This window comes from Balaenoptera borealis (assembly GCF_965194805.1).
Source record: "Balaenoptera borealis genome assembly, chromosome: 13".
Taxonomy (NCBI): Eukaryota; Metazoa; Chordata; class Mammalia; order Artiodactyla; family Balaenopteridae; genus Balaenoptera; species Balaenoptera borealis.
The window spans coordinates 54,706,506-54,733,352 of record NC_138870.1 but is presented as its reverse complement, the minus strand read 5'-3'; the positions used below and the strand labels follow the sequence as shown (position 1 = coordinate 54,733,352).

At 36.4% G+C, this 26,847-nt stretch overlaps 1 protein-coding gene across 1 annotated transcript in view; it reads right to left on the bottom strand.

The window, feature by feature from the left end:
* The window catches only part of MSRB3 (methionine sulfoxide reductase B3), a gene marked incomplete at its 5' end in the record, with an annotated part of 160,735 nt that overhangs the window by 122,290 nt on the left and 11,598 nt on the right, over window positions 1-26,847 (bottom strand). The window contains 1 exon segment of the mRNA XM_082351270.1: window positions 6,732-6,858. Coding sequence (XP_082207396.1) covers window positions 6,732-6,858 — 127 coding nt within the window.

Genomic DNA, 26,847 nt, shown 5'->3' with positions numbered 1-26,847 from the left:
ATAAAATGGGGGTTTTAAATTTTCAAATGGTTTTTTTCAAATGCAAAGACACAAAAATAGAGATAATTTGCCACTGCATCTTGGTAAAATCTATTCAAAGCATTTTAAATTAAAATGTATCTAGCAAAAGCGGCCATGAGAAATTCAGTCTCGAAATAAAATGTTTGGGATGAAGCTATAAACTAGAAAAGACTGACAATGAATATTCATCAAGTATTTAGCCTCAATATTAGTGACTCTTTGTGAACTGTCATTCACGCCCCACTCCTTCATTAAACACGTGTTTGTTAAGAGCAAAAGATGGCTCGTTTTAATAAATCCTTCTATGATCTGTCAGGTAAATTACTGTGAACATGTTTAGATAAATAAACTTCTAAGAATGCTATCTATATGATTCCCCAAAAGTGCATATTGTCTAGATAAACTAACTCTGTAGAATTATCATTTGTTTTCAGAACTGATAATATTTTATATTCTTTAGTCGTTAATTAGAGAATTTCTCAAACAAAATTAAAATTTATTTTTTGTTCATGCCCATTTTATCTCTGTTGCTACTAGATTTTGCTATGTATTTTATAATTATTAATGTATGTGAAGAATTTATTCTATATTTAAGAAAAAATTAACAAAATCTACATTTAACAAACCATATGCCCAACACCTTATTCATACAGATGTATTTATCATTCTATAGCAATTTAGCCTTGTGCACAATTTTTAAAACTCATCTAATAATCATATGCTGTACAGCAACTTTTCAGTATTAACTAATACTTTATTATATCACGGAGCTACTAAAACATTTTGTTTTAGAAAAGAATATAGCTGCATTAGAGTACTCATTAATCAACATTTTAAATATAATTTTTCTTAGCTTCCAAAAATATTTTTATTCATGCAGAAAAGGATTCATGCTTAACAGTCAACATGTTAAACTCATAACATTTTCAAGATTCTATAAAAATTCAAAACATAGCAAAACAAAATGTGAAATTTTCTTTAATTCTTGGGTGGTCTGCTGAAGAAAATTTAGCTACATATAAAACTATAAATTACTGTTAAATCAGCTATTTGGATACAAGATAAGTTAATTTATGAAAACGTGTTTTAGTTTATAGAAAGTCTACACATGATAGACAATTTCGATGAGATGTCCAAGCACAAGGGAGTTGGAATCCTGTTGAAAATGGAAAAAGGTTTTGCACTCTACAAATATTGTTTGAACATCATATAAGCAGAAAAATTTGTGGTTTGTAAATCCATGTGTTCTTAACTGAATATTCTTTACATATTTTTGTTTAAGTTTTCACAATGCACCTATGTGCTAATGATATCAATACCCTTTCATGCTGTGAAAGAATGTAAATCTAGTGCCATCTACTGGGAAAAGTAGATACCGTTCAATCAATTAATTGCAAATTATTTTGTGAATTAGGGGAGTTGAAATTTGAATGTCTATTGTTTTAAAAAACCATTTGTTTCTTTAAAAAAAAAAAAACTCCCCCAAAGCATTTTCAATATAAATAAATAAGTTAGGTAAGATGAACATGTAAGAATGGTGAAGTTGGAGACTAGAAGGCAGTAAACTGAACTCACGGGAGAGAATTTCATTGGTGATATCAATACAGAAATCAGAAATTATACATCCTGGCTAGAGTTTTTATATTGTTTTCTGTTTAGAAGGCAGGCTCTGAATCTGTGGTCAAGGAGACCTCTCTTATGAGTATCAGAATATCTAATAAAAAATCTTGAAATTATATGAAAAATTGTATAGGTGCACATATGTATCCTCTGGAGGAGAAAAGCCATAACTTTTATCAGAAAAACCCACAAAGAACCACGGAAATGGTTCGTGTTTTCATGACGCAAAATGGTTAAAAATTAAAACTAATATAGAAAGCCAGTCTAATCAGTAAGTGAACAACACACCAATGACTTCAATTTTTTTTAAGGTAAATACAATATCAGATGCTATTAATGAAACAGTGCCAGCTCAAACTTGAATAGTAGTACTCCTTATTTATGGATATTGCTCTGGTGCTTATCTGTACTATTTCCTCTTTACAAATGCAGAACTTAAAGCACAGCAAACAATATCAATTTGCTCCAGAGAAAAGCAATCAAAAGAACCAGAGTTCTTAGTTCTCATGGTAAGTGTAATATGTACTTATTCCCTTCCTCAAACAGTTTATCACCAAAACTCAAATTGTTTGAGAGAAAAAGTAAAAGCAAGTTTGGATAATATACTTTGAATCTGTGTTACCTTTTTTTTTTTTTTTTTTTTCGCTGTTGCTGTTATTTGTTTAGCTACAATGTGATTTATACCTGAGAAATCTACCATATTGTATTAATGCAATAAAGTGAGAAAAGAGAAAGTTTTTTTACAATATATTCAAAAGGCAACCAAACTATGAACTTTAATTTAACCTCCTCATTAGATTTATTTGAGACCCAAAAGAGCCTCAAATAAATTTGTACTGTCTGTTATAGCTATCACTTCACCTACATGTAAACTTTCCAAATGTTTATTCATTCATTTAACAAATATTTATTAAGTGCCAGGCACTGTGCTAAGCTCTGGAGCCACAAGCCCCTGATTCTTAGAGAGCTCTACTTACACAGATGATAGTCTATGACTTGCAAACACCATTTGCAAAATTTCTGTCTTTAAGACTTCTAATTTCTGCATTGGAATATTATGACATAATATCTTTATAAGCTGCATAAACTGCCGTGTGGCTCTTCAATTCATGGAGACTGTTAAATATGCCACTAAAGTCAAGAGTAACAACCACATATTATGTGTATGATGTTAGAGGAAAGCACAATTTATCACTGTAATTAGTACTATTTAGACAAATACTCTCACTTGGCTGAAAGCTACCATGATATCTAGTCTAACCTACAATTAGACTTCATTTCTATCAAGCATTGAAACTATGTATAAAATTGTGCTTCCTAATCCCTCCTAAGATAATGCTTCAGTCTTGATTTAGATGCAAGGAATTCTAATGTTCAAACATGGAAAATATTTCTGTCCTCCCACCACTACCAAGCAGATTTTTCTATAAATTCCCAGCCATTAATTAGTACTGAGTTTTAAGATTTGACTAACCCAAAGCCAAAGTAAAAACAATGACAGTTCATAAAATCACAGAATTTCAGAACTGAATAGATTATCTAATTTAAATTCCTCATTTGAAAAATAAAGAGACTGAGATCTGGAGAGGTTTACTGATACGTTCAAGGTCTCACAAGTTAATGACAAAGCTGTGGTTAGTTTTCTGACTCCTATTCCAGTGCTCTTTTTAATACATAAAAGAAACTGTTATAGGAAATTAAGAAGAGCTCTGAGAGAAAAAAAAATTTAATTACAAACATAAGCAAACCATAACTCAGATGCACTTAATAAGCTCTAAATTGAAATTATGCCTTATTTAAAAATAAGAAGAAAAGGAAGTCGAAGCTGAAAAATGATAGGTCAGCCTTCTGGAATATGGCCTTCATAGGTCAATCCAGTTATAATCAACTTTAAGAGCCTGTTCCAATTATTTTTCAGTTCTGGAATTATTTCATATTGAATAATAACTAAAATTAGTAGGGTACTGGCTAGGGAGCAGAAATCTTTTTGATTTACAGAGATTTTTGTTGCAATGGGTTTTGACCAGGGAACAGTAAATTAAAGCAAGACGTCAAACTTTTACCTTAATTTCCTATATCTCCAATTTTGACCTCTTCCCTTTCTACTTGTATAAAGTGATAAAGACCAGAATTTCCATTTCCATTTCATTTTTATTTTTCAAAATTTAAATAGTTTGTTTCACATTATTGTTAAACTTAGCAATTTCTTCAACATATTTATATTTCTAAGCGTAAAATTCTGTCAGAGAAATGGATGGTAACAAAGATTTTGCTAACACTGAAGTTATAAAATATGTGGACACTGGAAGACTGAGTCTCATAACACTTTAAAAAATACGGGGTGCTTGAATGGCTAAGAAATTATGGAATACTATTCTAGTCAAATCATTTATCAAAATAAAATGGGCTTACAAGCCCTAAGTAAGAAAGACCGAGTCTCTCTAAGCTTCCATCAGTACTGGATAGTAAGAATAAAAAGAAATGTGTTGTATGTTTATAGGACTTGAATCTGGTTCAGCAGGATGTATAAGTAAAATAAAGAGATCAAAACAACAGATTGAGATGGTTATTTCTCAAACATAAAGTGCATTTGTGGTTCTGATTAAAGTAAAAATAGTTAAATGAAAGATGGGACATATTTAAATGTTTTTAAAAGTCTATTGTACTAGAAAAATACAAAATATATATGTATGTATATTGATACAGATGTCTATAGTGAACTAGTGAACATTTATATATAGTGCTTACTACATGCCAGCCACTGTTCTAAGCGCTTTCCACATCCTAACCTATTTCATTCTCACAGCAACCCTTTCAGGTAAGTACTATTATTATCCCCATTTTACGAACAAGGAAGCCAAGGCACACAGCCAGTTAAGTGGCAAAGCCAGAATTCAGATCCAGTCAAATTCCAGAATTTGTGTGCTTAAGCATTGTGCTATAATGGTTACTTCTTAAACATTATCAGCTTTGTTGAATTTATCTTTGAATCATTTGATATCAAAATTTAAAGACACATATTTTGATTAAACAATTGCATTATGAAATACTTTAATCCCACAATTGTCATATATCGAGGGATACCATGTTAATTAATAAGTTTCTGTAAATACTTAGCCTCCTTGGTGTATGACAAACTCATGTTACAAGAACTATGCTACTGCTCTCATATCTTGGGGGTTTCTTTTTTCCAGTGGAAAACATGGTTATGTATCAGTTAAATAACTTTCATACTACAATTATTATATGTAGTATATAGTTCTGGAAAAGTTCCCCATGGCACAGGAACTACATTGGTTGATGCTCTCCCTCAAGCTTACATACAATTCAACAAATAAATCTTGTCAGTCCTACAACTTGAATTTCTCTTATCTATCGCCTTCTTTCCAAACCTACTGTAATGATCACTGTTAAGGCTCTCAGTACTTCATGAGTCCCTCCAGCCTCAAGCTCCTCCAACGTACTCAATGGTGGCATGCAGGGGCATGGCGGGGTAGGGGAAGCGAAGGTGTCAGGAAGAGTGGTTTTGGACCCCATGCATTAAGCTTCATTGGCCTCTCAAGTCACCACAAATAGACATAAAATCTTTTTTTTTTTTAAATAGCATGTTTACTATTCAAGTACAGCTTCAAGACAAAAGCCTTATCCTTCTAATTAAGCCTTCTAATTAAGTTGCCATCTCCACCTTCTCATAGAAATATCTGGAACCAGCACTGAACCTTCCATCATACTAAATCAATAATCCTTATAAAGTGCAAATCAAGTCATTTTACTCCCCCTTCATCCCTTCCCCAAGATTTAAATTTTTTAAAACATCATATGAGGCACTTCATGATTTGGCTACCTTCCTTACCTCTTCTACTTGCCCTCACCTACCCAAGCTAGCCATATTAAATAACCTGCGTTTCTCTGAACGTACCTTGCTCTTTCAGGTCTTCATGTCTTTCCCACACTACTTCATATATTAGAAATGTCCTTCCCTCTCCTTGGACATCTGGCTAACTCTTGCTCATAGTTTGAAATTCAACTCAAGCACTATATCCTCCATGAAGCCCTCCTTAAACTTCAGAGACCTTCTCTCCCTTCCAAAATCTCTTCCCCTAAGCAAAGAGCTAGAAGCATCCTCTGGATTCCCCTAACATCCCAGGCATAAATACTTTTAGTCTAGTCTTATCACCGTATGGTTCAATGGCCTTTACACAGTTCCAACTCCATCTTGTGCTTGTTAAAGAAATTGGCTTGATCTTGTTTATCATTGTATCCTCACTGCTTCACACAATGTCTGGCACTCATAGTTAATATTCAATGAATATTTAATGAGTTGGAATTAAATTCTTTATACAGTATAGTAATAGAGATATGTATACTAAAAGAAAATATAAATAATATTGACAATAATGTTCACAGACTATATCTGGCCATAGTGATTTTCATAATAAAATTAAAATATTAAACATGAAATAAGCACATAATAAAATTTTGGACTTTTATGTCTCAGTTGTTTAAATGCTTAAACTTACATTTTTAAAAAGGGTGGTGGCTCTAATTTAAGAAGCAGTGAACACATGCTATATTAGTTCTCTTTATTTGGTCATTGTTAAATAGAACATGTTTTCTTTATAAGTATAATAACTAACTTTATTACACTAAAGTTGCTCGTTTTAATTTTTTCTTTCTAAAGGAATGACCACATGTGGAATGAAAAGCATTTTCATTATCCTTTAACGAGATGAATGTCCTATTTTGTGTGATTTGGAGCAGTTTCTTATCAAGGCTGCCAGCCTCTTATGAACATTACGATTTTCAGATTGTAGTGTGCGTTAAAGAAAAAGAAGATATCATGAAATATTAGTGACAATTATATACTGAGCAAGGAAACTGGACAATGTTTCCAGGGGTTGTTAGGACTGTGGAAATGAATGTTACTCAAAGTAGAGTGGTGATTTATAACCAATTTCCGTCTTCAAATTAGGGCCCAAGTAAAAGAAAACGAAATTCAGCAAAGCATTATGGTGTATCATTTCCTGCAGCAGAAACACTCCCCCACCCGGACCAGTGCCCTTACTAAGTATAGTACAAGAAGCAGCAACCTGAGGGAAGCCCACAGGCTCGCAGGGCTACTGGCTGGCTCTTTGTCACCAAATGCAGCAGGTTGAATGCAGACATCACTGTGATATCTTCACCAACAAAACGAGAGGCAAAGAACAGGGGCAAGAGCTGAGTAAGAGAAAAAAAGAAAACAAAAACAAATTAAAACATCACAAATGTTAAACACATTCACTGCACAATTGATGGTTACGGTTTTATCTGGAACTGAACACACACAGAGTGCTAATAAATTTCAAATGCCTATTTTTCATATGGTGGGCTTACTTTCAACCCAGGCTTATTTATATCTTATGAATAAAATACACACTATATAATAGCAATGTAATCTGTGAACACATTTTGCAAGAGGTTGAGAAAAGAGATGAAGTTTAAAACAGTTGAAAGGAATTAACATTTACTGAGTTCCTACCAAGTGACAGGAACTGTCTAGGGCCAAACATAAATATATTACATCATTTAATTCTTACAATAAACCTAGAAGGTAGGTTTTATCACCCAATACATATGTGAGGAAGCCAAGGCTCAAAGGTCCAAGGGCACAAAGCAAATAGCCAGTGGAAAAAAAATTAGAAAACCTTGTTCTATCCAACTACAAAGTCCCGCTCTCTCCTCATACCACGCTGCCTTCTTCCAGCAATTATTTGCAAATCTCCCTCCCTGGAGAAGACTGCAAAATACTGTAAGATTAAGAGATTTCTTTTGTTAGAGTTTCATATTTTAAAAAAATAGAGTCAAACCTAAGGACAACTAGGAGGCTTCACTTTATAAATAGTGTTAAGTTTGAAGAAGGCATATCAACCATGAATTTTCATTTGATTTTATGATTTATAATTTCTAGATCAATTCTGTAAATAATGTTCACAATCTAGCCTTAAAAAGGGTAAAAATATTTTTTAAAGCTTTTGGAAATGAATCATGTGGAAGGATCTCAAAACTGTGTGAATGTTAAACTTTAAAGAAAAGTTCAGCTAGGATTTTCTTTAAACTTTTGTATAATCTTTCAGTTGGTAAAGATTAACTTCTAATGAAGGTAGAAGATACTAGATTAACAGTAACTTCTAATATTTTATTTAAAATTAGCATTATTATTAGCATTATAGTAGTTAAGTGATCTTAACTACTAAATGTCCAAAAATGGATATAAAATTAACGTCTCGTTCATTTCCTGACCCTCATCCCTCACCCCACCCCCCAAAAATAAAAGTCTGTTCCTGGTCTCTTCTGACCTCCTCGAAGAACAAACACATAATAAACAGTAATATATTTTACCAAATCATTCTGGAGTATATCTGACACAAATCTGCTTGTATTAACATGCCTGAACTCTGATTTCTCCAAACTAAACTCACTACAAAACTAAAACATTTTTGTGTTACTAACTGGAGACAAAAGGGAGGAAGAGGGAAGGTAAGTATCACAATGCACAGCCTGAAAGAACCATTAAACATAAATAAACATGTCATTTTCACGAGTGACTGCAGAGCAGGGAAAAGAGAGCATTCCTTTGGAGCAGACTACTGACTAATAAAAGATCAAAGGTCTATACCTCACAACACTATAAATAAAAATGTATTTTTTTCCTTGTGACCTTCTCTGTGAGGAATAAAGTACGCACGGTAAATGTAATCACTTAGCAAAGCTGCAGCCTCATTGTGCTCCTGCAGCTGACTATAAAACGTCTTCCTATCCTGTTTCATCAACTGCTGTACCAGGCGGCCTGCGCGCCTACCGATGGCCACGGCCATCTGGCTTGTGTCAAAGCCAGCGCACAGGAAGAAAGGGAGTGATGTCACTCTGCAGGTCAGGCAAAGAACAAAGATGCATTCTACAATGAAAAGCTGAGGGCCTCAAATACCGGGGGGCCCTCCAGCATGATATGACGGAGTGATTTAATGTTCTGCCTGTTGCATTTATTTCTACCCAAATAGCCAGGGCTCCATCTAGTGGCAAATTAGTTTTGCCCAGTTTTCTTTAAAAGTGAACCCAGCTACACTAGCACCAACAAAGGAGAGCAACAATGTGATTACTTTTAGAGCTGTCTAACCTTTTTTACACTGAAGAATGCAAAAGTACAATATGTCACAGTGCTCTCCATTGTCAAATCCTACAACGCATGCATTTCATAGGTTAGGATTTGATATAACCCTAATTATTTTAATGTTTGCAAGGATAACTGAAAAAGTAGCTAATTTTGCAAAAATGCACATAAAGTGACATTACGTACACACTACCCAGAAAAAATGTAGCTGAGATAGAAAGTGAAAAACAGTTCTAAAGAACGGATACATGCATCTGGATGCCTTGGTGAAATCAAACTCATAGTTATATTCCACAAAAGAATCATAGTTAACATGGCTCTAACATGTGACGCCAGGAGCAACTGTTCTTTAGAACAGAAAAAGGAATATTTTTATGCTGAAATGGTTTAACAAATTAAATTTTTAACTAATGTTCTTCCACTTAGTTTTTCTTTTTATTTTTTTAAACATTTATTTATTTATTATTTATTTTATTTTTGGCTGCATAGGGTCTTAGTTGCGGCTCGCAGGATCTTTGTTGAGGCAGGCGGGATCTTTCGTTGTGGCGCGCCGGCTCCAGGGCGCATGGGCTCTGTAGCTGTGGCACGCAGGCTCTCTAGTTGAGGCGCACGAGCTCAACAGCTGTGGTACAGGGGCTTAGTTGCCCCGCGGCATGTGGGATCTTAGCTCCCTGACCAGGGATTGAACCTGCATCCCCTGCATTGCAAGGCGGATTCTTTACCACTGGCCACCAGGGAAGTCCCCACTTAGTTTTTCTTAGTTTATGTTTGCAATAAATGAAATCAAACACTGACAAACCAATCTAAAATGCAGAATACATTTAGATGAAAGATATATCACAATGGATGGGTGTGATCTATGAGATCAGACTACCTGAGTTTGAATCCTCGTCCTGCCCCTAAGGAGCTGTGTTACCTTGGAAAAGTTGCTTACCCTCTCAGTGCCTTAGCTTCCCCAACTCTAAAATAACAATTAAATAAGTGAATCGGTAAAAAGTGCTTGGAATAACTCCTGGCACATAGTATATGCTCACAAACATTAGCTCTTATTATTATTTAAATATACAAATATTTGCTTTATTTCAGAATTATATGAATCGGAAATTTCTAACAGTCCATTTATACCCAATCCTATTTAGAGTTAGCAGGCCATTCTGCAAACACAGAATCCTATTTAGGCCAGAAAACGTACTACTCTTGGATTGATTTCCATGGTAGGATAAAGTTATCCTCAGGATAATAGTCAATGAAACCCTTGCCATATGGCAGGCACCATTCTAAGCACTTCACATTTATTCGCTCTTTTAATCCTCAGGAACTTATAAGGTACATATTATCATTTTCCCAGTTTTAGATGTAGAGATTGAGGCATAGGGAGGTTAAGTAATTTACATAAGATCTTAATGGCTGGTAAGAAGCAGAGCCCTTAAGTAACTGGACGGAATGATTTAACAGATTTGAACCCAAGCCATCTATTATAGTTCCAGGGCCAGTGCTCTTGACCACTACACAATTGGCAATGAAAAGCCTGAGGTTGTTACCAATCCACTCTAGACACTCTGATTCTATGTTCTCCTAATAGACAATGAGGCTGATAATAAATACTTAATAAAGATTCATTTAATTCAAGGAGATTATTTGAAGATTCTCCCTCTTGACATTGAGTGAAAAAAGTAGAGAGTTAAGGTAGTAAAAAGCCTGAGACAGACTTCTAGACTTAATCTTTCTGTCCCACCACATGCAACTCCTCTTTCCCTTTCACCTTCAAATCGTTTCTGTAAACGCCTTGGATACATCTTTAGGATATATAACCTAAAGATGCCTAGAACTGAGTCCACTTGCATCTACCAAAGCTTCAATATGTTGATGATACGGTACTTTTGAGAGTCAAACAAACCAACAGCTACTCCCCCCACTCCCCCCGCAAAAAATCTGAGTTTCAATTAGGCAGCTTTTTTCCCATTGTGCTCCCTGAGCTGCCTGGATGAGGACCCTAGCCAGAAACAATCCTAAGTCCAAAAAGAGGCAAAAGAAGCACATTCTTCTAAGTGGTGACAATCTTTGGGAAAAGAATTAGCATTAAACACCCCCTAGAAATCAGCGCTGAGCAAAAACCACCCAGAAAATCTATAGTTCCTCAAGTTTATCCTCAACGTCTTCACTTTTGCATTGCTTTTGACTCAAATAATTGCACCTATGAATAACATTTATAGATAACCAATATGTTTTTTTAATGCCAGACACAATTTACACATCTTTCTAATCTCCCAGAATATCTAGCACATCACTTTGAAATTATTTGGTGTTAAAAAATATGGGTTGAACAATACCTAATGAGCAGTATCACACTATGTGTTGAGAACAGAATTAGATTACATAATTGTCTATCATTTTCTGCTTAAAATTTTTAATGATTCCCCATTGCATATTGCAGGGTTTCCCAAGCCATGTTCTGTGAAACAGACAATACCCCTTCAAACAAATTTAGTAATGGAAATGCTACCCAACATAAAGGGTCTGAGAGGCTTTACAATAAATGCACCTGCTTAACTTTCTCTCAACTGGTGCCTCTCAAATGGTTTTGACCTTACAAAACCCCTTCCTTTCCTATCGCCATCCCACAGACACATTCTGGTAAATCCTTTGGATAACATCCAAATTCCTGAACAAAACAACTAAAGTTCTACATCTAGCTGCTGCCTAACTCTTCACCCCTTTCTCTTGCCATACCTCCACATTCCAACCCAACCCCACGCTCCTGCCATACCAATATACTCATAACTTCCCCCAAATAGGTCTGCTGTTTCCTATTTCCACCTCCACATCTTTCTTCATTCCATAACCTTACTGTCCTTTCACCACTCCCAACTCCCACCACTCCTAACTTCTCCTATTTGGGTCCCCAGTGAGGCACAAAGCATGTTGTCATATCCCCTACAACAATTTTCAGGGCACTGATTTGCTTACATCTCTGTCTCCCTCTTCTAGATTATAAACCTCTTAAGCATAGGGACAGTGTCTTTTTCATCTTTGTATCCCAATACCTAGCACCTAACAGCCATTCATTTATTGAGTGAAAGAATGACTATATAAATAACTGATTCTATGGAAATGAGTGTTCTGGATCATCATTTCCCACCCTGCTATCTCTGCCATCTCAACTGTCAATGGTGCTTAAATGTAAGAATCTGAATTAAAACCAGTTGGTTCCTTCATAGGAATTAGCAGTTTCTGTGAAGAGGTGGGAAGTTGAAAGTGCAATCTGACTTGAGATCTAGATAATTCAAATGCCCTATTTTGGTCAAAAATTTCTACTTCTCCATCTTTTTTAACCCCTAGAACTCTGACATCCAAAATTTGACTAACGTTAATTTGTTAGCTTTTTGGTTTGGGTTTATTTTTATTTCCTTTCACTTCCTTCCTTGCAGTTGAACAATCAACTGCCAAAGAGAGATGATATAAACAGGGAAGCGGGGAACTTACGAAGTTGATAATTAGCTCAAGAATAAATGAGCTGATTGTGCTAGTGGATTTAAAGCATCAAACCTAAAGGTCAAATCCCTTTCCAATAAATGCCAAAAGAATGTCTACATCAGTGGTTCTCCACAAGCTAGTAAAATGTCCCCCCCAAACTGCAAGGGCTAACCAAGAGTTGACAAATTTGAATTTTGTCAGGTAAGGACAAAATAAAAACAAAAAGCCCCAAACCCTAATCTCACCATAATATCAGAAAAGAAAATTATATTAACACCAAGAACTCGGAAAGCAATCTCAAGATAAAGAACATACTTTTGAATAATATATTTAAGTTTTGTGGGAAAACATTTCATTGTTGCTATTTTTCTCATTTCTTTACGAAAAGAAGACACTTCATCATGGGCTAGCATTTGGAAACCACTAATCTAAATGTCTACAATAAAATTCTATACCTGGCACCCAGTTTATGCTCAACTAATGTTTGCTGAATGAATTGATCAATCAATCATTTACTTCTCAAAATCAATTGGCCAAATTGCTAGAATCGGGCATCTCTTTTATTAAGCAGAGATCTTTCCTATTTGTTATAAGAGACAATAGAACCCTGGCTACTCAGAATCCTCAATCTTCCAAACCATTTAGAGAGAACACTTTTTTAAAAAAATAGACACATTTTATTTTATTTATTCTTTGATGTGGACAATTTTTAAAGTCTTTATTGAAGTTGTTACAATATTGCTTCTGTTTTATGTTTTGGTTTTTTGGCCTTGAGGCATGGGATCTTAGCTCCCCAACCAGGGATCGAACGTGCACCCCCTGCATTGGAAGGCGAAGTCTTAACCACTTGACCACCAGGGAAGTCCCTAGAGATAACAATTTTAAGATACCAAATTTTACTCAGCTCACCTGTATAAATTCTTACTACATGGAAAACAATGTATTAGGAGCTGATGAATATGCAAAGATGTAAGATATAGTCTGTGCTGTCAAAAAACATATTAGCTTAGATGGAAACAAGATATGTACTCAATGCCTTTACAGAGGTAGAAATAAAGCACATGGAATTTCAGGGGAAGGAGAATTGCTTCCAGCTTTGGGAGAGGGAGTGGCAGGGATATGGGGGGTTGGGAACTGAAGAAAAGTTGCATAAAGAAGAAAGTTTTCTTTAATATCTCCAAGGTTAGCCATTTTTAAACTTTTTGATCTTAGGATCCCTTTACACTCCTAAAAAAGTTATCAAGGACCCCAAATGCCTTTTGTTTATGTGGTTATACCCATCAATATTTACTATATTAGAATTAAAGCTGATTAATTTTTAAAACATTTGCTTATTCCATTAAGAATAACAAAAATAAAAATAATAATACATATTACAAAAATGACATTTTCAGTGAAAAATAACTATATTATCCAAAACAAACAAAATACATATTTAATGGGAAGAGTTTTACATTTTTTTTGCAAATCAAGTCTCTTTAATATCTGGCTTAACAGAAAACAGCTGTATTCTCATCTCTGCTTCTGCATTCAATCTGTTGTGATATGTTGTTTTGGTTGAAGTATATTTATGAATGAAATCTAGCCTCACTCAGATAAGTAGTTGGAAAAGGGAGGAATATTTTAATAGCTTTTTCAGATAACTGTAGACATTCTTCTTTGATATTACACCAAAATTCAACAATGATAATCTGAAACTATGTATTATCGATGAACTTTTCATACTATTACATTAAATTTCATTGGTCTACCTTACATTTTGACTGGATCTTTTAACTTTGTATGATTTTGTAACATCATGCACTGTTCGTTTGGAAAACATTGGTTCAATGGGTTATGCAGATCTTTCACATGCTGACACATTACATTATCAATATCAAAAATATTCATTAATATCACCACTGATTTCATCAGATAAATCTTTAAATGTTGAGAAGCTGTCAAGCTCATAGTGGCAGATACAAGCTTTCCAAAATTTTATTTTTTAACTTGAAAGCTCGAATTTTATCATTGCCAACAGTACAGTCAGTTGTTTTCCTTAACGTGACAGAATCACTTCATTCATTTTTGAGAAAATACTTGCCAAATACCCAAGTTTAAATAACCATCGTTTGTCTGTTGGTCATTCTGTCAAGTGAAATGGTGTTTCAAACAAGCGCACCAGTGCTTTTCCTGGAGACGGCCACTGTACTTTGCGACGCGGAGGCTCTTTATAAAAGTGTATTTCTTGCTTCTTCACACAGAATAATAAAAAGATATGCACTTAAGATCTAGAGTTAATAAAATTAATATAAATCTTACTACTTCATCAAGGACATTCTTAAGTAAAAATGGCCTTTTCTCCTGTTTGGATGTTAGTGAAGAATGGAATGACTGCTAAAAAGGTTTGCTGCCCCTGCCTAGCTTCACACTAAGACAACAGCAGTTTCACCTGCTTTGGCTTTTGCAACATCAACGCAAATGTCAACACAGTGAAAAAGGAAAATAAGGTCGTAGCATTAGTCTGAAAATAGTTTTGCCTTTGTGAATCCCTTGCAAAGCTCTCAGATGCCAGGGGTCCTTAGTCCACGCTTTGAGAACTGCTGGTCTGGCCCTCCGGTTGGTCCATAACAAGCACAGTAAATGTTTCATAAGCACTCGTTGAGTAAGTGAACGGCGGACAGAGGAATACATTTATAACTTACCCCATGTTGTCTAGCAAAAAACAAATGGTTAGAAAATAATACCAGTAGTATTTAGACCTCTTACTACTTCTAGAACTAATTAGTACATTTCCTACTTCATCTAGTCTGTGGACAAATGCAAATGCAAAATTTTGAGCTATTTTATCAAAGTGAGGAGAATAGTTATGGCAGATTTCTGAAAGTAACAGTCAGAGTGCTACAACCCAATTTTCTCAGCACCACTCCTTGAAATTCACAAAAGTATATGTCCTGCTAGGGGATAAGAAAACAAATTGTGAATTAGTGCTATCTCCAGAAAAGGAAAATTAATTTGTTGATAAATTCTCACATTTATTGAACCCATATCATGTACATGGTACTATTAATTCATATACTGCTAGTAGAATAATCAAGGAATACGAACTTTTGGAAATGATTGAGAATAATAGAAGTTGTATCATTAAACAAGTTTAGAACCAGGAAAAAATCCTGATTAACACCTAATACATAGATTTGTGAACATGAAGTGACCACCCAACAAAGGTAAAATAATTAGTTGAAAGGTGTTTCACAAGTAATTTGTTTAAAATCGTCTTTAGATGCTGAAGTTTGAGGATAAAGTTTTTAACGAAACAACTAGGATGAAATTAGAGTTATCTCTTTAATAATGTCACATTTCCTTCTGAAATGTCTTCTTGAGTGGGAGAAAGCTCGCGCGAAGCAACAAAGACCCAATGCAGCCAAAAATTAAAGGGAAAATGGTGGAGGTAGAAGTAGCACCAGGAATGCACAGCTTGGACCATCTGTTCCTCAGTCTATGATCCTCATCTGTGTATGACTACGTGAGGATGTTGCTCATGAAATATCATCCATCATGTGTGTCTCAGTGGAAAAAAAGTGGGAGAAACGATGAACTGATCCAAACCACTTGTTTTGTCAATAGCAAAACAGAGATAAAGAGACCTATTGAAGGTCATACAGCCATTTGGAGAAAACATTAGGCTAAAACTCCTTTTTATCTACATGTTGTGGCATCTGTGTTTTCTTTATTATTCAGTTCACATAAAAAGTAAGAAAAGGACATAAAGAATTGTACCTAATATTGACAATGCAAGGGTTACACTGTGTCCATTAAGAAGGTACACCAATGGTATAATTTAAATAGAATTATGGGGCTTCCCTGGTGGCGCAGTGGTTGAGAATCTGCCTGCCAATGCAGGGGACACGGGTTCAAACCCCAGTCCAGGAAGATCCCACATGACGCGAAGCAGCTAAGCCCGTGCGCCACAACTACTGAGCCTGCGCTCTAGAGCCTGCGAGCCACAGCTACCGAAGCCTGCGAGCCACAATTACCGAAGCCGGCGCGCCTAGAGCCCGCGCACAGCAACAAGAGAAGCCACCGCAAAGAGAGCCTGCGCACCACAACAAAGAGTAGCCCCTGCTCACCGCAACTAGAGAAAGCCCGCGCGCAGCAACAAAGACCCAATGCAGCCAAAAATAAATAAATAAATAAATAAATAAATAAAAAATAGAATTATGGACATTAAGTCCATCTTCTGATGTTAATTATAACTCTATTAAACGCTATCTTTTTTTCAGGATTCCTGTTTTGTAAAGCATCTAGTCAAATTCAGGGATTTATTCATTCTCACATGAATGTTTTAAAACTTCTATCACCAATATAGAACACAAATCTTTTCCTTTTAAAGTATATATTGATTTCACAGTCCATTGATTACACAGACAATGTAGTTTCAGTGTCTACATTACATGTGTTTCATCTAAAAAGTTTTTCTTAATATTTAAAAGGTGCCAACAGGAAAGCAAAACCCACACAAACAAATCACTTTTGATTACTATTAAAAAATGACTTCAGAATTTTTCAGTCTTTTTAACTGTTTCGTTTTGTTGTGTTCATACAATACAGTTTTGCTTTTCTAGTTCTTGAGTTCAAATTTAAACCTTCTCACTGACTAGTTAGGTTTCATTTGACAAGGTTTACTCTGAGCTTTGAAAGTCTCATCTGTATGTCTGGAGTTTGTAATAGTTTCCTTGCAAGATTGCTACTAGAGGAGCACCTGGCACACACATACCTCTAAATTAATACTATGATTCCTTCCTTAAGTAACATTCCCTGTTGATAATTTGTTCCCCGTGGAACTCACAGAACTGAAGCTCAATGCCTTTTAGTGACATTTTATATGGTTGATTTTTCTTACTGAAAACATTCTTGACTTTTCTATTCTACACAGTATTGTTTTCTTCCTCCCTTTCTGGAAATTGCTTCTCTATCTCTTGGGATATTTCCTTCTGATTTCCAAACTGTGACTAAGCTCCAGAGATATCCCTTTAGTACCCTCTGTATTTCTCACTATTTAATCTCTTTCTTACAGATCTCACCTATTCTAACAACTTCAACCATCATTTCTTGATAGATAACTATACAGATCTACCTCCAACACTGAAACAAGCTCTAATGCTCTATCTTCTAATATCTATTGGATAATGATAACATCAACTTGCACTTGCATGGTATAGTCTTATATGGCTTATAAGAATCTTTAGTCCCACCTTATATTGTTATTCAAATATCTTGCATGTGTGCATCTTACTATTATGACATTATTACTAATAATCATTTTTGAGTACCTGCACGAGGTGATCGTGTATATGTGTATCTAATATCATTTAATCCTCATGTCAACCCTGAGGTAGGAACTGCTATATGTGGTAGTCATTAGTGCTATTTGCCCCACATTTCTGGCTCTCCATTTTCCAGGCACATGGTAGGAATGCATTTTCTGGCCCCCTGTGGTTCTTGAGACTGTGTCACTAGTTCTGGGCAATAAGTTGTGAACAGTGATACTGTGTGCCACTTCTAAGACAGATCACTTAATTGTTGGTGTGAGACTCTCCAGAACTCTCTTTCTCTCTCCAACAGTGATCAGCAATGTTCTATAATTAGATGATGACTGCTCCATTAACCATGATCCTGGAATAGGAGACATGGAGCAGAGTTCCCATCTGACAGACAATGAACATGCAATACAAGCAAGAAATAAAACTTCAATGGTTTAAGCCACTGGAATTTGGGGATTATGTGTTCCAGCAGAAACTAAGGTTCAGAGAATAACTTGCGTGAGGTCATACGGCCAGCACTGGAGCCAGAATTTGAACTGAAGTCTATTTTAATCTCCTGTAGTACATTAAAAAATTCCTCAATGGCAGGGACTCATATGCCCCAGATTGCTGTCCTTGTTTAGGAAAACAACAGGGTCTGGAAGGTTGAGAAGTCCAATGTTAAAAACAATGAGACCACTTTGAAAAGCCCAGGGTCTTTCTCTCATTAGTCATCCCTTCTATTCCGAAATATCCCAAAGAGATTCTTACCATGGTCAGAAGATACGGCTCTCCTCTCATATCCAGGCATAAAGGTTAGGAGAGAGTTACTTCATCTTGGATCATCTGTAGCTAACAAATTAGTCCCAACCCTTCAAGAACTAAAGGTTTCACTCAGCTGCAAAACTGATTGAGTAGCTCCTGGTGACAATAAAATGACTGATTACGAAGATTTCATTTCCTGAAGTGACTGAAAGCTCCCTGGGCAATAACCAGATCCGCTGTAGCTTCTTACTGATCTAATAAGTCAGTGCCCAGATGCAGACCTTAGAAATAGAGTGCCCTGATTTTAATCAATCTATAAATGTAAGAAAAAAAATATTCGTTGCCATGATGCTAAAAAAAAAAAATGTCTGTCCTTCCCAGTGGCTCAGGGATCATGACCCTGGCCCTAAGGAAAAGGAACTGTAACGGTTCATTTTTTGACCTGTAAGTAAACAATATATAAAACAATAAGATTTTAGAGACAACCTATAGACAAAGATTTGGCTGTGGTTGCAGAACAGAATGTAAACATCAGTAACTTCACATTTTAAAACAAAAAGTACTCCCCTGGTGGCTCAGTGGTTAAGAATCCACCTGCCAATGCAGGGGACACGGGTTTGGGCCCTGGTCCAGGAAGAACCCACACGCCGCGGAGCAACTAAGCCCATGCGTCACAACTACTGAACCCGCGCTCTAGAGCCTATGCTCCGCAACAAGAGAAGCCACCGCAATGAGAAGCCCATGCACCGCAACCAAGAGTAGTCCCCACTCGCTGCAACTAGAGAAAGCCCGCGCAGCAATGAAGACCCAATTCAGCCAATAAATAAATAAATAAATAAATAAATAAAACAAAAAGAAAATGTCCATAGCTAACAAAATGTAAAGAGTGCCCGGAAAGAAAGGCAGAATAAAGGGTGAGAGTATCAGGACCCCCATCTTACAAAGTAGAGAATTAGGAGATATTAACTAGACTGCAAAATGCTAACTGGACCCTTAGAATCCATTTTTCCTTCTCCATATTAGTAATAGAACGCTCTGAAATTTTCGCTGAACATAGAGCTACATTTCTCTGCCTCCTTTGCATCTAATTATGAATAAGATACTACGTTCTATTCAGTGGAATGATGTGTGATCTTTCACATCACCTCCTTTAAAGACAAAGTTACTTGCTTTAGACTTCCTCTTCCCCCTGGGAAATGGCAAAAACTGCAACAGCGCACTTGGACACTGGGATGGAAGCTACTTGAGAAAGGCAGACTTAACAGGTCATGAAGCAAAGCTACTTACTCACCAACTCAACCTTAGGCTATTACCTACCTTAGGCTAACATGGGGGAGAAAAATAAACTTCTACTTATGTCAGTCACTCTACTTGGAATCTTTTTGTCACAACAGCTTGTCATGTAGCCTATCAAAAGTTCATGAGCAAATATATTATTTAATGTTGCAAAAGTGAACAATAAGGGAATTTAAAAAATCAATAAAACAATAAACAATGGTAGACAAAATGGAGAAGAAAGAGCAGATAAATCCTTATTTTTCATAACTGGGTATTATCTAAAATTGATGAATCAAGAAATACTACCAGAAGAATGATTTTCACAGGAGTGAGGCAGAGATGAGAAGGGATAGAGATGGAGGCTGTTGCTTTTCACCTTAAGTTCCCTTGTATCAAGAACCATGTGCAAAAAAAAAAAAAAAAAAAAAGCTTAGATGTGCTAAAAAAGATGCAGTGCCTCAGTGGACCATTTCATCTAAAGAAAAACTTGCTAATGCAGGCTGAACAAATCCTGTCCTATGCCTGCGACTATAAACTACAGTTATCTATAGCACTAAAAAACTGTTTTTAATGAGTTGAATATAAGCCTTAAAAATAGGTATCTGTAAATCGTGCTTCAAATATTTTAAGTTAGAACTTTGCCACCATTCCAGGAATAGAAAGTTTTAGCACTGGAAACTGCAAATAAATATTTGCTTTTGTATCAGAATTTTAGCATCCTTCCCCTCCAAGTTTACTTTCTATTGCAGAAAGTAAGAATTTTCTCATGATGGTATGCCTTGTAGCTTGTATCTGATAAAGCAGATAAAGGAGAAGTTTTATGAAAATGTAGTTCTTCTATTCCACTGAAAAGTAAATCTTAATGGCCTCTATCAACTATCTTTTAACACCATGTTGAACTTGGGAGAAAGGAGAAGCCCTGAATGAGATCATAAAGTGAAAGAAATAAAGAACTTTGCATAATGTTGTTTCTACTTTGTCCTCAATGGTTTTCTTCATTAATTTTAGATGATTAAATCATGTTTTAAAAAGAATTCAGGTATTTCATGTGCACCTCAAACTACTTATCACATCCAAAACTCAATTTGTTTTCTTTCTTCACCAATTTATTATTCTTTCTGTATTCCTGATCCTGTTAGAAAGTACTTCCATTCTACACAACCACTAAACCCCGAATCTGGGAGTCATCCTCAATTATTTTCTATTTTAATCTTTCATACTTAATTAACACCAAGTGCTGTCAATCTTACTTCCAAGATATTGCTCAAATACATCCTTTTCTTTTCATCTCTCATCTAGAATATAGTAATGGCCTCTTACTGGTCTTCCTGCCTCTACCCTGACTCCCCTCACAGCCAGTCTCCATACTGCTACAGAAGTGATGTATACTCGCTCTGACCATGTCAGAACCTTGCTTCATGTACTTCCATGGCTCATTAACACCTATGGGGAAAGAACCTATCAGATTCATTTCTTTTCCTATCTTAACTTCAGTCCCCAACACTCCCTGGTACACAATGGTACAATCCATTAACTCTCTTGTCCTTTACTTTATCTCTAGTACCTCACCAGTGCCTAACCTCTAATAAGTATTCAATACGTGTTTGTTGAATGAATGAATGAAGATTCTCTCCTGATAACAGTCAACTATTTATTGTTTCCCACACACCTTTTCCACCCTTACCATATCACCCATATTTTTCATACCACATAAAGAATGAAATCTTCATTTTTAACCTTCAAGACCCAGTTTAGATATCATCTTCTCTGGGAAACTTTTTTTCACAGCTATTCTTCTCACCCTTCTCCCCAACCCTTCCATTAGAAAATGAATCAGTTCTACCACTATACTACTTCCTACTTCAGTACCTCTATTATTTATCTATTACTGCACGTTAGAATTTTAGATATAGATAGATAGATATATAGATAGATAGATAGATAGATAGATAGATAGATAGATAGATAAATAGATAGATAGATATGCCTCTCCTAAAAACTCCTTGAGAGCAGCCAGAGGTATTCACTTCTGTAAAATAAAGTCTCAGTAAATGCTTTCATAGAACTGAACTCAAATGTCACTTCCTCTGTTTTCCCCCATCTCTGTTCATAATGTCCTAGTTCGCCCAGGACTAGAGTCCTATCCTATACCCAGGAAGTGCAGTATACAGGAAAGAGTCAGAACTGGGTTTAACTTCTGACTCTATCACTTAACCAGCTGATAAATCCTGAGCAAATTAGTTTCTTGTCTTTGATTCCTAACCTGCATAATGTAGACCACAACACTTATTTCACTAAGTTTTGGAAGGGTTAAGTGAGATAACTAGCAGGCTACTCAGTGAATTTTACTTCCCTTACTGAGAAGGAAAAGCAAGAGGAGGTCTGAGATACCATGGAGAGATACAGACAGAGAATGAGAGAGAGAGTGTGTATGCATGTGTGCATGTTTGCATGAGTGTGCATGAGTTCGTGTGTGTGCATGTGTGTGTGTCTGGGTTGGAGGGTTTAATTAGTTCCATTTTGGGCAGGGTAAGAATGAGGTGACTGTATAACAGACAACTCAGGTAAGATTAATTTAAGATTAATTTTTCTATTTCAGTAATTATGTTTTAGTGATTGTCAAAAAATCATTATCTTTGGCAAAAAGGAACAATTTCAAGTTTTGCAATCAACTGTTTCAGTCAATTATATAGAGTGATATAACTTTATGCATGCATGAGGCAAATGTACTAATAAAACAGGAATCTGACAAAGTAACCTTTGGTCAACTCTAATTTGAACATATCAATAGCAGTTATAAAATACTGTTGTAATTCAATTAAAACTGCCAATATCATTCACTCTTACTCAAAGATAAAACTATTCTAGGACTTATAACTAATTCTGCATCATGACCCTGAGAATTATCTAGAACATTAGAGGTACCGAATTCCCAGTAGTAACCTTGTAACTGATATTGATTTGTCATCTGGGAGGCAAGAATTCTACCATTGAACCACCAATGCCTTTGATTTGTCATCTGAGTGTCGGTAACTTCCATTGTTCTCAGGTACTTCTTCCATAGGGAATGCTAGCAACATTTTATATTCTATAATTACAGTACTATTTGCATTCAGATTATTCTATAAGCATTTTCTAACCTCCTATAATTATGCTTTTCTGGATTCAATTAAATGTTGTTTTGCAAGGGAAAGGTAACACGCTATACAACATTCTGTATTTCCCTCAGGTAACAGGAGAGCTCAGGAAAGACATCAACTCTTGGATAGACTCTAGCCAAATGGCAAATGAATCAAAATATCCTTAAGAATGATGAAGTTAAGGTATCAAAGGTATGGTCATAATCGCTGAATGCAGTAGATGTTATTACATAATTAAATGAAAATGAAAAAGATAAAAACAATCCTTAAAAGAGTGAACATATAATATAAAAATAACAATTCAGCAACAATCATGTAGATCTACAGGTCCCACTTTAGTTAACAAAAGCAGAGTGGGAAAAAAAAAGAAAAGAAAAGAATCCAAAATTCTTCCTGCAAAGAAGGGCAAAACGCTGTTGAATCTTACTTTTTTTAATTTGATGACTAGATTAGTTCAGGCTTAATGATATTTTTAAACACTTGTTCAAGGCCGTGGAACCTAAAATATGATGTCACTGTTTCACTCCCTATGAAAGATAAAAGCAAATAAAACATGGAAACCATATGCCAAAGATTGAAAACCAAGGGGAAAAGATCATAAAAAAGGGATAAAACAGCAGGACAAAGAGTGTCATCAAATATGTCCATGATCGGGACTTCCCTGGTTGCGCAGTGGTTAAGAATCTGCCTGCCAATGCTGGGGACATGGGTTCGATCTCTGGTCTGGGACGATCCCACATGCCGCGGAGCAACTAAGCCCGTGCGCCACAACTACTGAGCCCGCATGCCACAACTACTGAAGCCCACGCGCCTAGAGACCGTGCTCTGCAACAAGAGAAGCCACCGCAATGAGAAGCCCTCGCACCGCAATGAAGAGCAGCCCCCGCTCGCCGCAACTAGAGAAAGCCCGTGCGCAGCAACAAAGACCCAACACAGCCAAAAATTTTAAAATAAATTTTAAAATATATATGTCCCTGATAACATAAAATATAAATGATTTAAATGCACCTACTGAAAAATGACTCTCATATAGTTACAAAACAAATAAATGGCATAGTGGGATCAAAAAAGAAAAGAAGCAGAAAGAAAAAGAGAGACTGCATACATGCACACACACATGTGCACGCGCAAGTGCACACACACACACACAAAGACAAAAGTGGCAACAGGAATAAATATCTTTTAAGAGAGAACTCACTCATGTTCTCCCTTAATCAGATTCCTACCAGTTCCCACTGACATGGTAAATAGAATATAAAAATAGAGGAAATCTATATATATCAGCCCTGGGAACTAAAATAGGATAAACTTGTGCAAGATAAAGTACAGAGGATGTACTGAAGAAAAGGCCAACTCTCAACTCATCCATGTGCAAACACTGTTCCTGCAAGTTAGTGAAAGAGAATCCAGGATTCTAAATAGGAGGAGCCAAGTCCAGAGAACAGGTAGGTCAAAGGTATGGAGAGCTTGATAACCGGCACAGGGTATGTCTAGATCCCATAGGTCACTGCAGCAAGCACTTCTGACACTGAAAGCCACACTAAGCAGGGGTACTGTGGCGATGCTCAAACCTAGCGTGCCAAGGATTTGGGAAGTACTGTCAAGGCTGAGTTTTGAAAAAGACAATCAAAACTGGGAAATGCTCGGGGCACTGCCTAGAATTTCAGATGTCACCCTAATTAGAGAAAAGAAACTTCAACCCTAAGGCAATACTTCTTGCTAGAGCCACCTCCAGTTCTGCTGCTGCTTCCCTCCTCTCTACCTGAGGCCCCTGAAGCCTGAAAGTTAAACTATGGTAAACCTAAACTTTTCTCTTCTCCCCTTTTATCACCTTGAAAGATTAAGAAAAACACACCAAACTCAGCTAGAAGCCTCTCACTCCCCAAACTGGGCAAGCCCACGCTGCATTCATCTCTTACTCTATTTAACAAACAGATGCTGGGAACAAAGTGAGAAATAAGATGCCATGGTCCCTGCCACCATGAAGCTTACATATGTGTAAGAACGATATTATTAGCTAGTACGATAAGGATCACAGAGAAGCAGAAAGGGAATAAAGATCCTATATAACAGAGGGAAGTAGTCTAGTTTGGGAGGCATAAGAAAGCCTTCCTGCAGGTAGTAATATTTAAACTAAGAATAAAGGATAAGACTGTGTTGCTCAGATTAAGAATGAGGAAAGAAGTGTACCAGACAAAGAAAAATACGAGCAGTAGCCCTGAGATAAGAGTGTGTGTAACCCACTGAGGGTTATGAAAGAAGAGCAGGGTGGCTGGAAGGTGTAAGTGAGGAACAGATGGGGGAGATGACGAGGCTGACGAGGTAGGCAGAAGCAAATCTTGAAGCTATTATAAGAATTTGGAACTTCATCCTAAAAAGAAAGAGAAGTAATCGAAAGAGAGTAACATGATCAGATCTTTGAATTTAAAAGACTGCCATGACTAAAAGGTGGAAAATGGATGGGGGTGGCATCAGAACAGAGGTAGTGAGACTAATTGGGAAGCTACTGTAGAAATCTAGGCAAACGATTCATACAGGGCGTGAGATAGGGAAAAAAAATTAAGAGGACTCCAGTTCTGGCTCAAGGAACTGGGCACTTAGCAATACGATTTACTAAGCTAGGGAACAAGGTGGGAGACTTAAGCTTGGGCAAAAAATAATAATAATAATAATAATTAGTTTTGAACATGTTGAAGGTGCACACAAGCAACCAAATGGAGATGCTATAGAAGAAAGTGGATATACAGGACTGTAGCTTAGGTACAGAACTAGGTTGTCGGTAAATTTGGGGGGAGTTAATTTATCAAATGGAACTGAAGCCATGGAGTAAATAAGATTGGCTAAGAAAATCTGTAAAATGAGAAAAGAAAATGTCAGCGCCGGGCTTCCCTGGTGGCGCAGTGGTTGAGAATCTGCCTGCCAATGCAGGGGACACGGGTTCGAGCCCTGGTCTGGGAAGATCCCACATGCTGCGGAGCGACTGGGCCCGTGAGCCACAATTACTGAGCCTGCGCGTCTGGAGCCTGTGCTCCGCAGCAAGAGGGGCCGCGATGGTGAGAGGCCCGCGCACCGCGATGAAGAGTGGCCCCCGCTTGCCGCAACTAGAGGAAGCCCTCGCACAGAAACGAAGACCCAACACAGCCAAAATAAATAAATAAATAAATAATAATTAAAGGTGCTAATAATTAAAAAAAAAAAAAAAAAAAGAAATACCTCTTAAAAAAAAAAAAAAAAAAAAAGAAAATGTCAGCGCCCTGAGGAACCTCCACATTTGGAGGTGAGCTAGAAGAGAAAGAACTAGTAAAGAAGATGAAGAAGGAGCAGTGGCCAAAGAAGGCAGAGGTCAAGGAGAGTGTTGTTCCAGAACGACAATGATAATGATGAGACTAGGATGGTGAGGATGAAGTTGCTGGCTAACGTTTACCGTGAATTAACTCTGTGGAAGACTCTGCGCTAAGTGACTCAGATATGCTATCTCATCTAACGATTACAGCAGTCCACGTGGTAGGAACGCTACTGTCCCCATTCTGCAAGTGAAGAAACTGAGGCACAGATGATTTAATTAATTTGCCTAAGATCATATATCTAACTCAATACATATTTTTGGATGGATGACAGAAAAAGAGTGACAGCAAGGATGTGAACAACTTGTAAAACAACTTTGTCACAGAGGATGACAGGCTGAGTAGGTATTCTGTTTTTTAAGATGACAGAAATTTGAGCATATTTAAATGAGGGATATTAGGAGATTATCCAAGAGTTTAGGAAAACCTTAAAAAATTGTGAAGTAACTGAATGTAAGAGAAAAATTAATTAATTAGGAAATTAATCAATTTAGGAAAAAATTACAGCTATACCAAAAAAGTAAGGATACAAAGGGATTTTCTCTCTCTTTGCCAAAGTTTTTTGCTCTGTAATTTAAGGGGTTGGGGAAAATCAGCAATTTCTAATCACTATCAAGAACTTCCCTTTAATTATTTTCCTTCATGATCTCTCTTGGTTATTTCACACTTGGTTATATCACACACACAGGAAGTTCTGATTAGCAGTCACATATGTCTGATTACTAAAATAATCATACTTAACAAAACAGCTTACTTGGGAAATCCAAGGCTCAGGA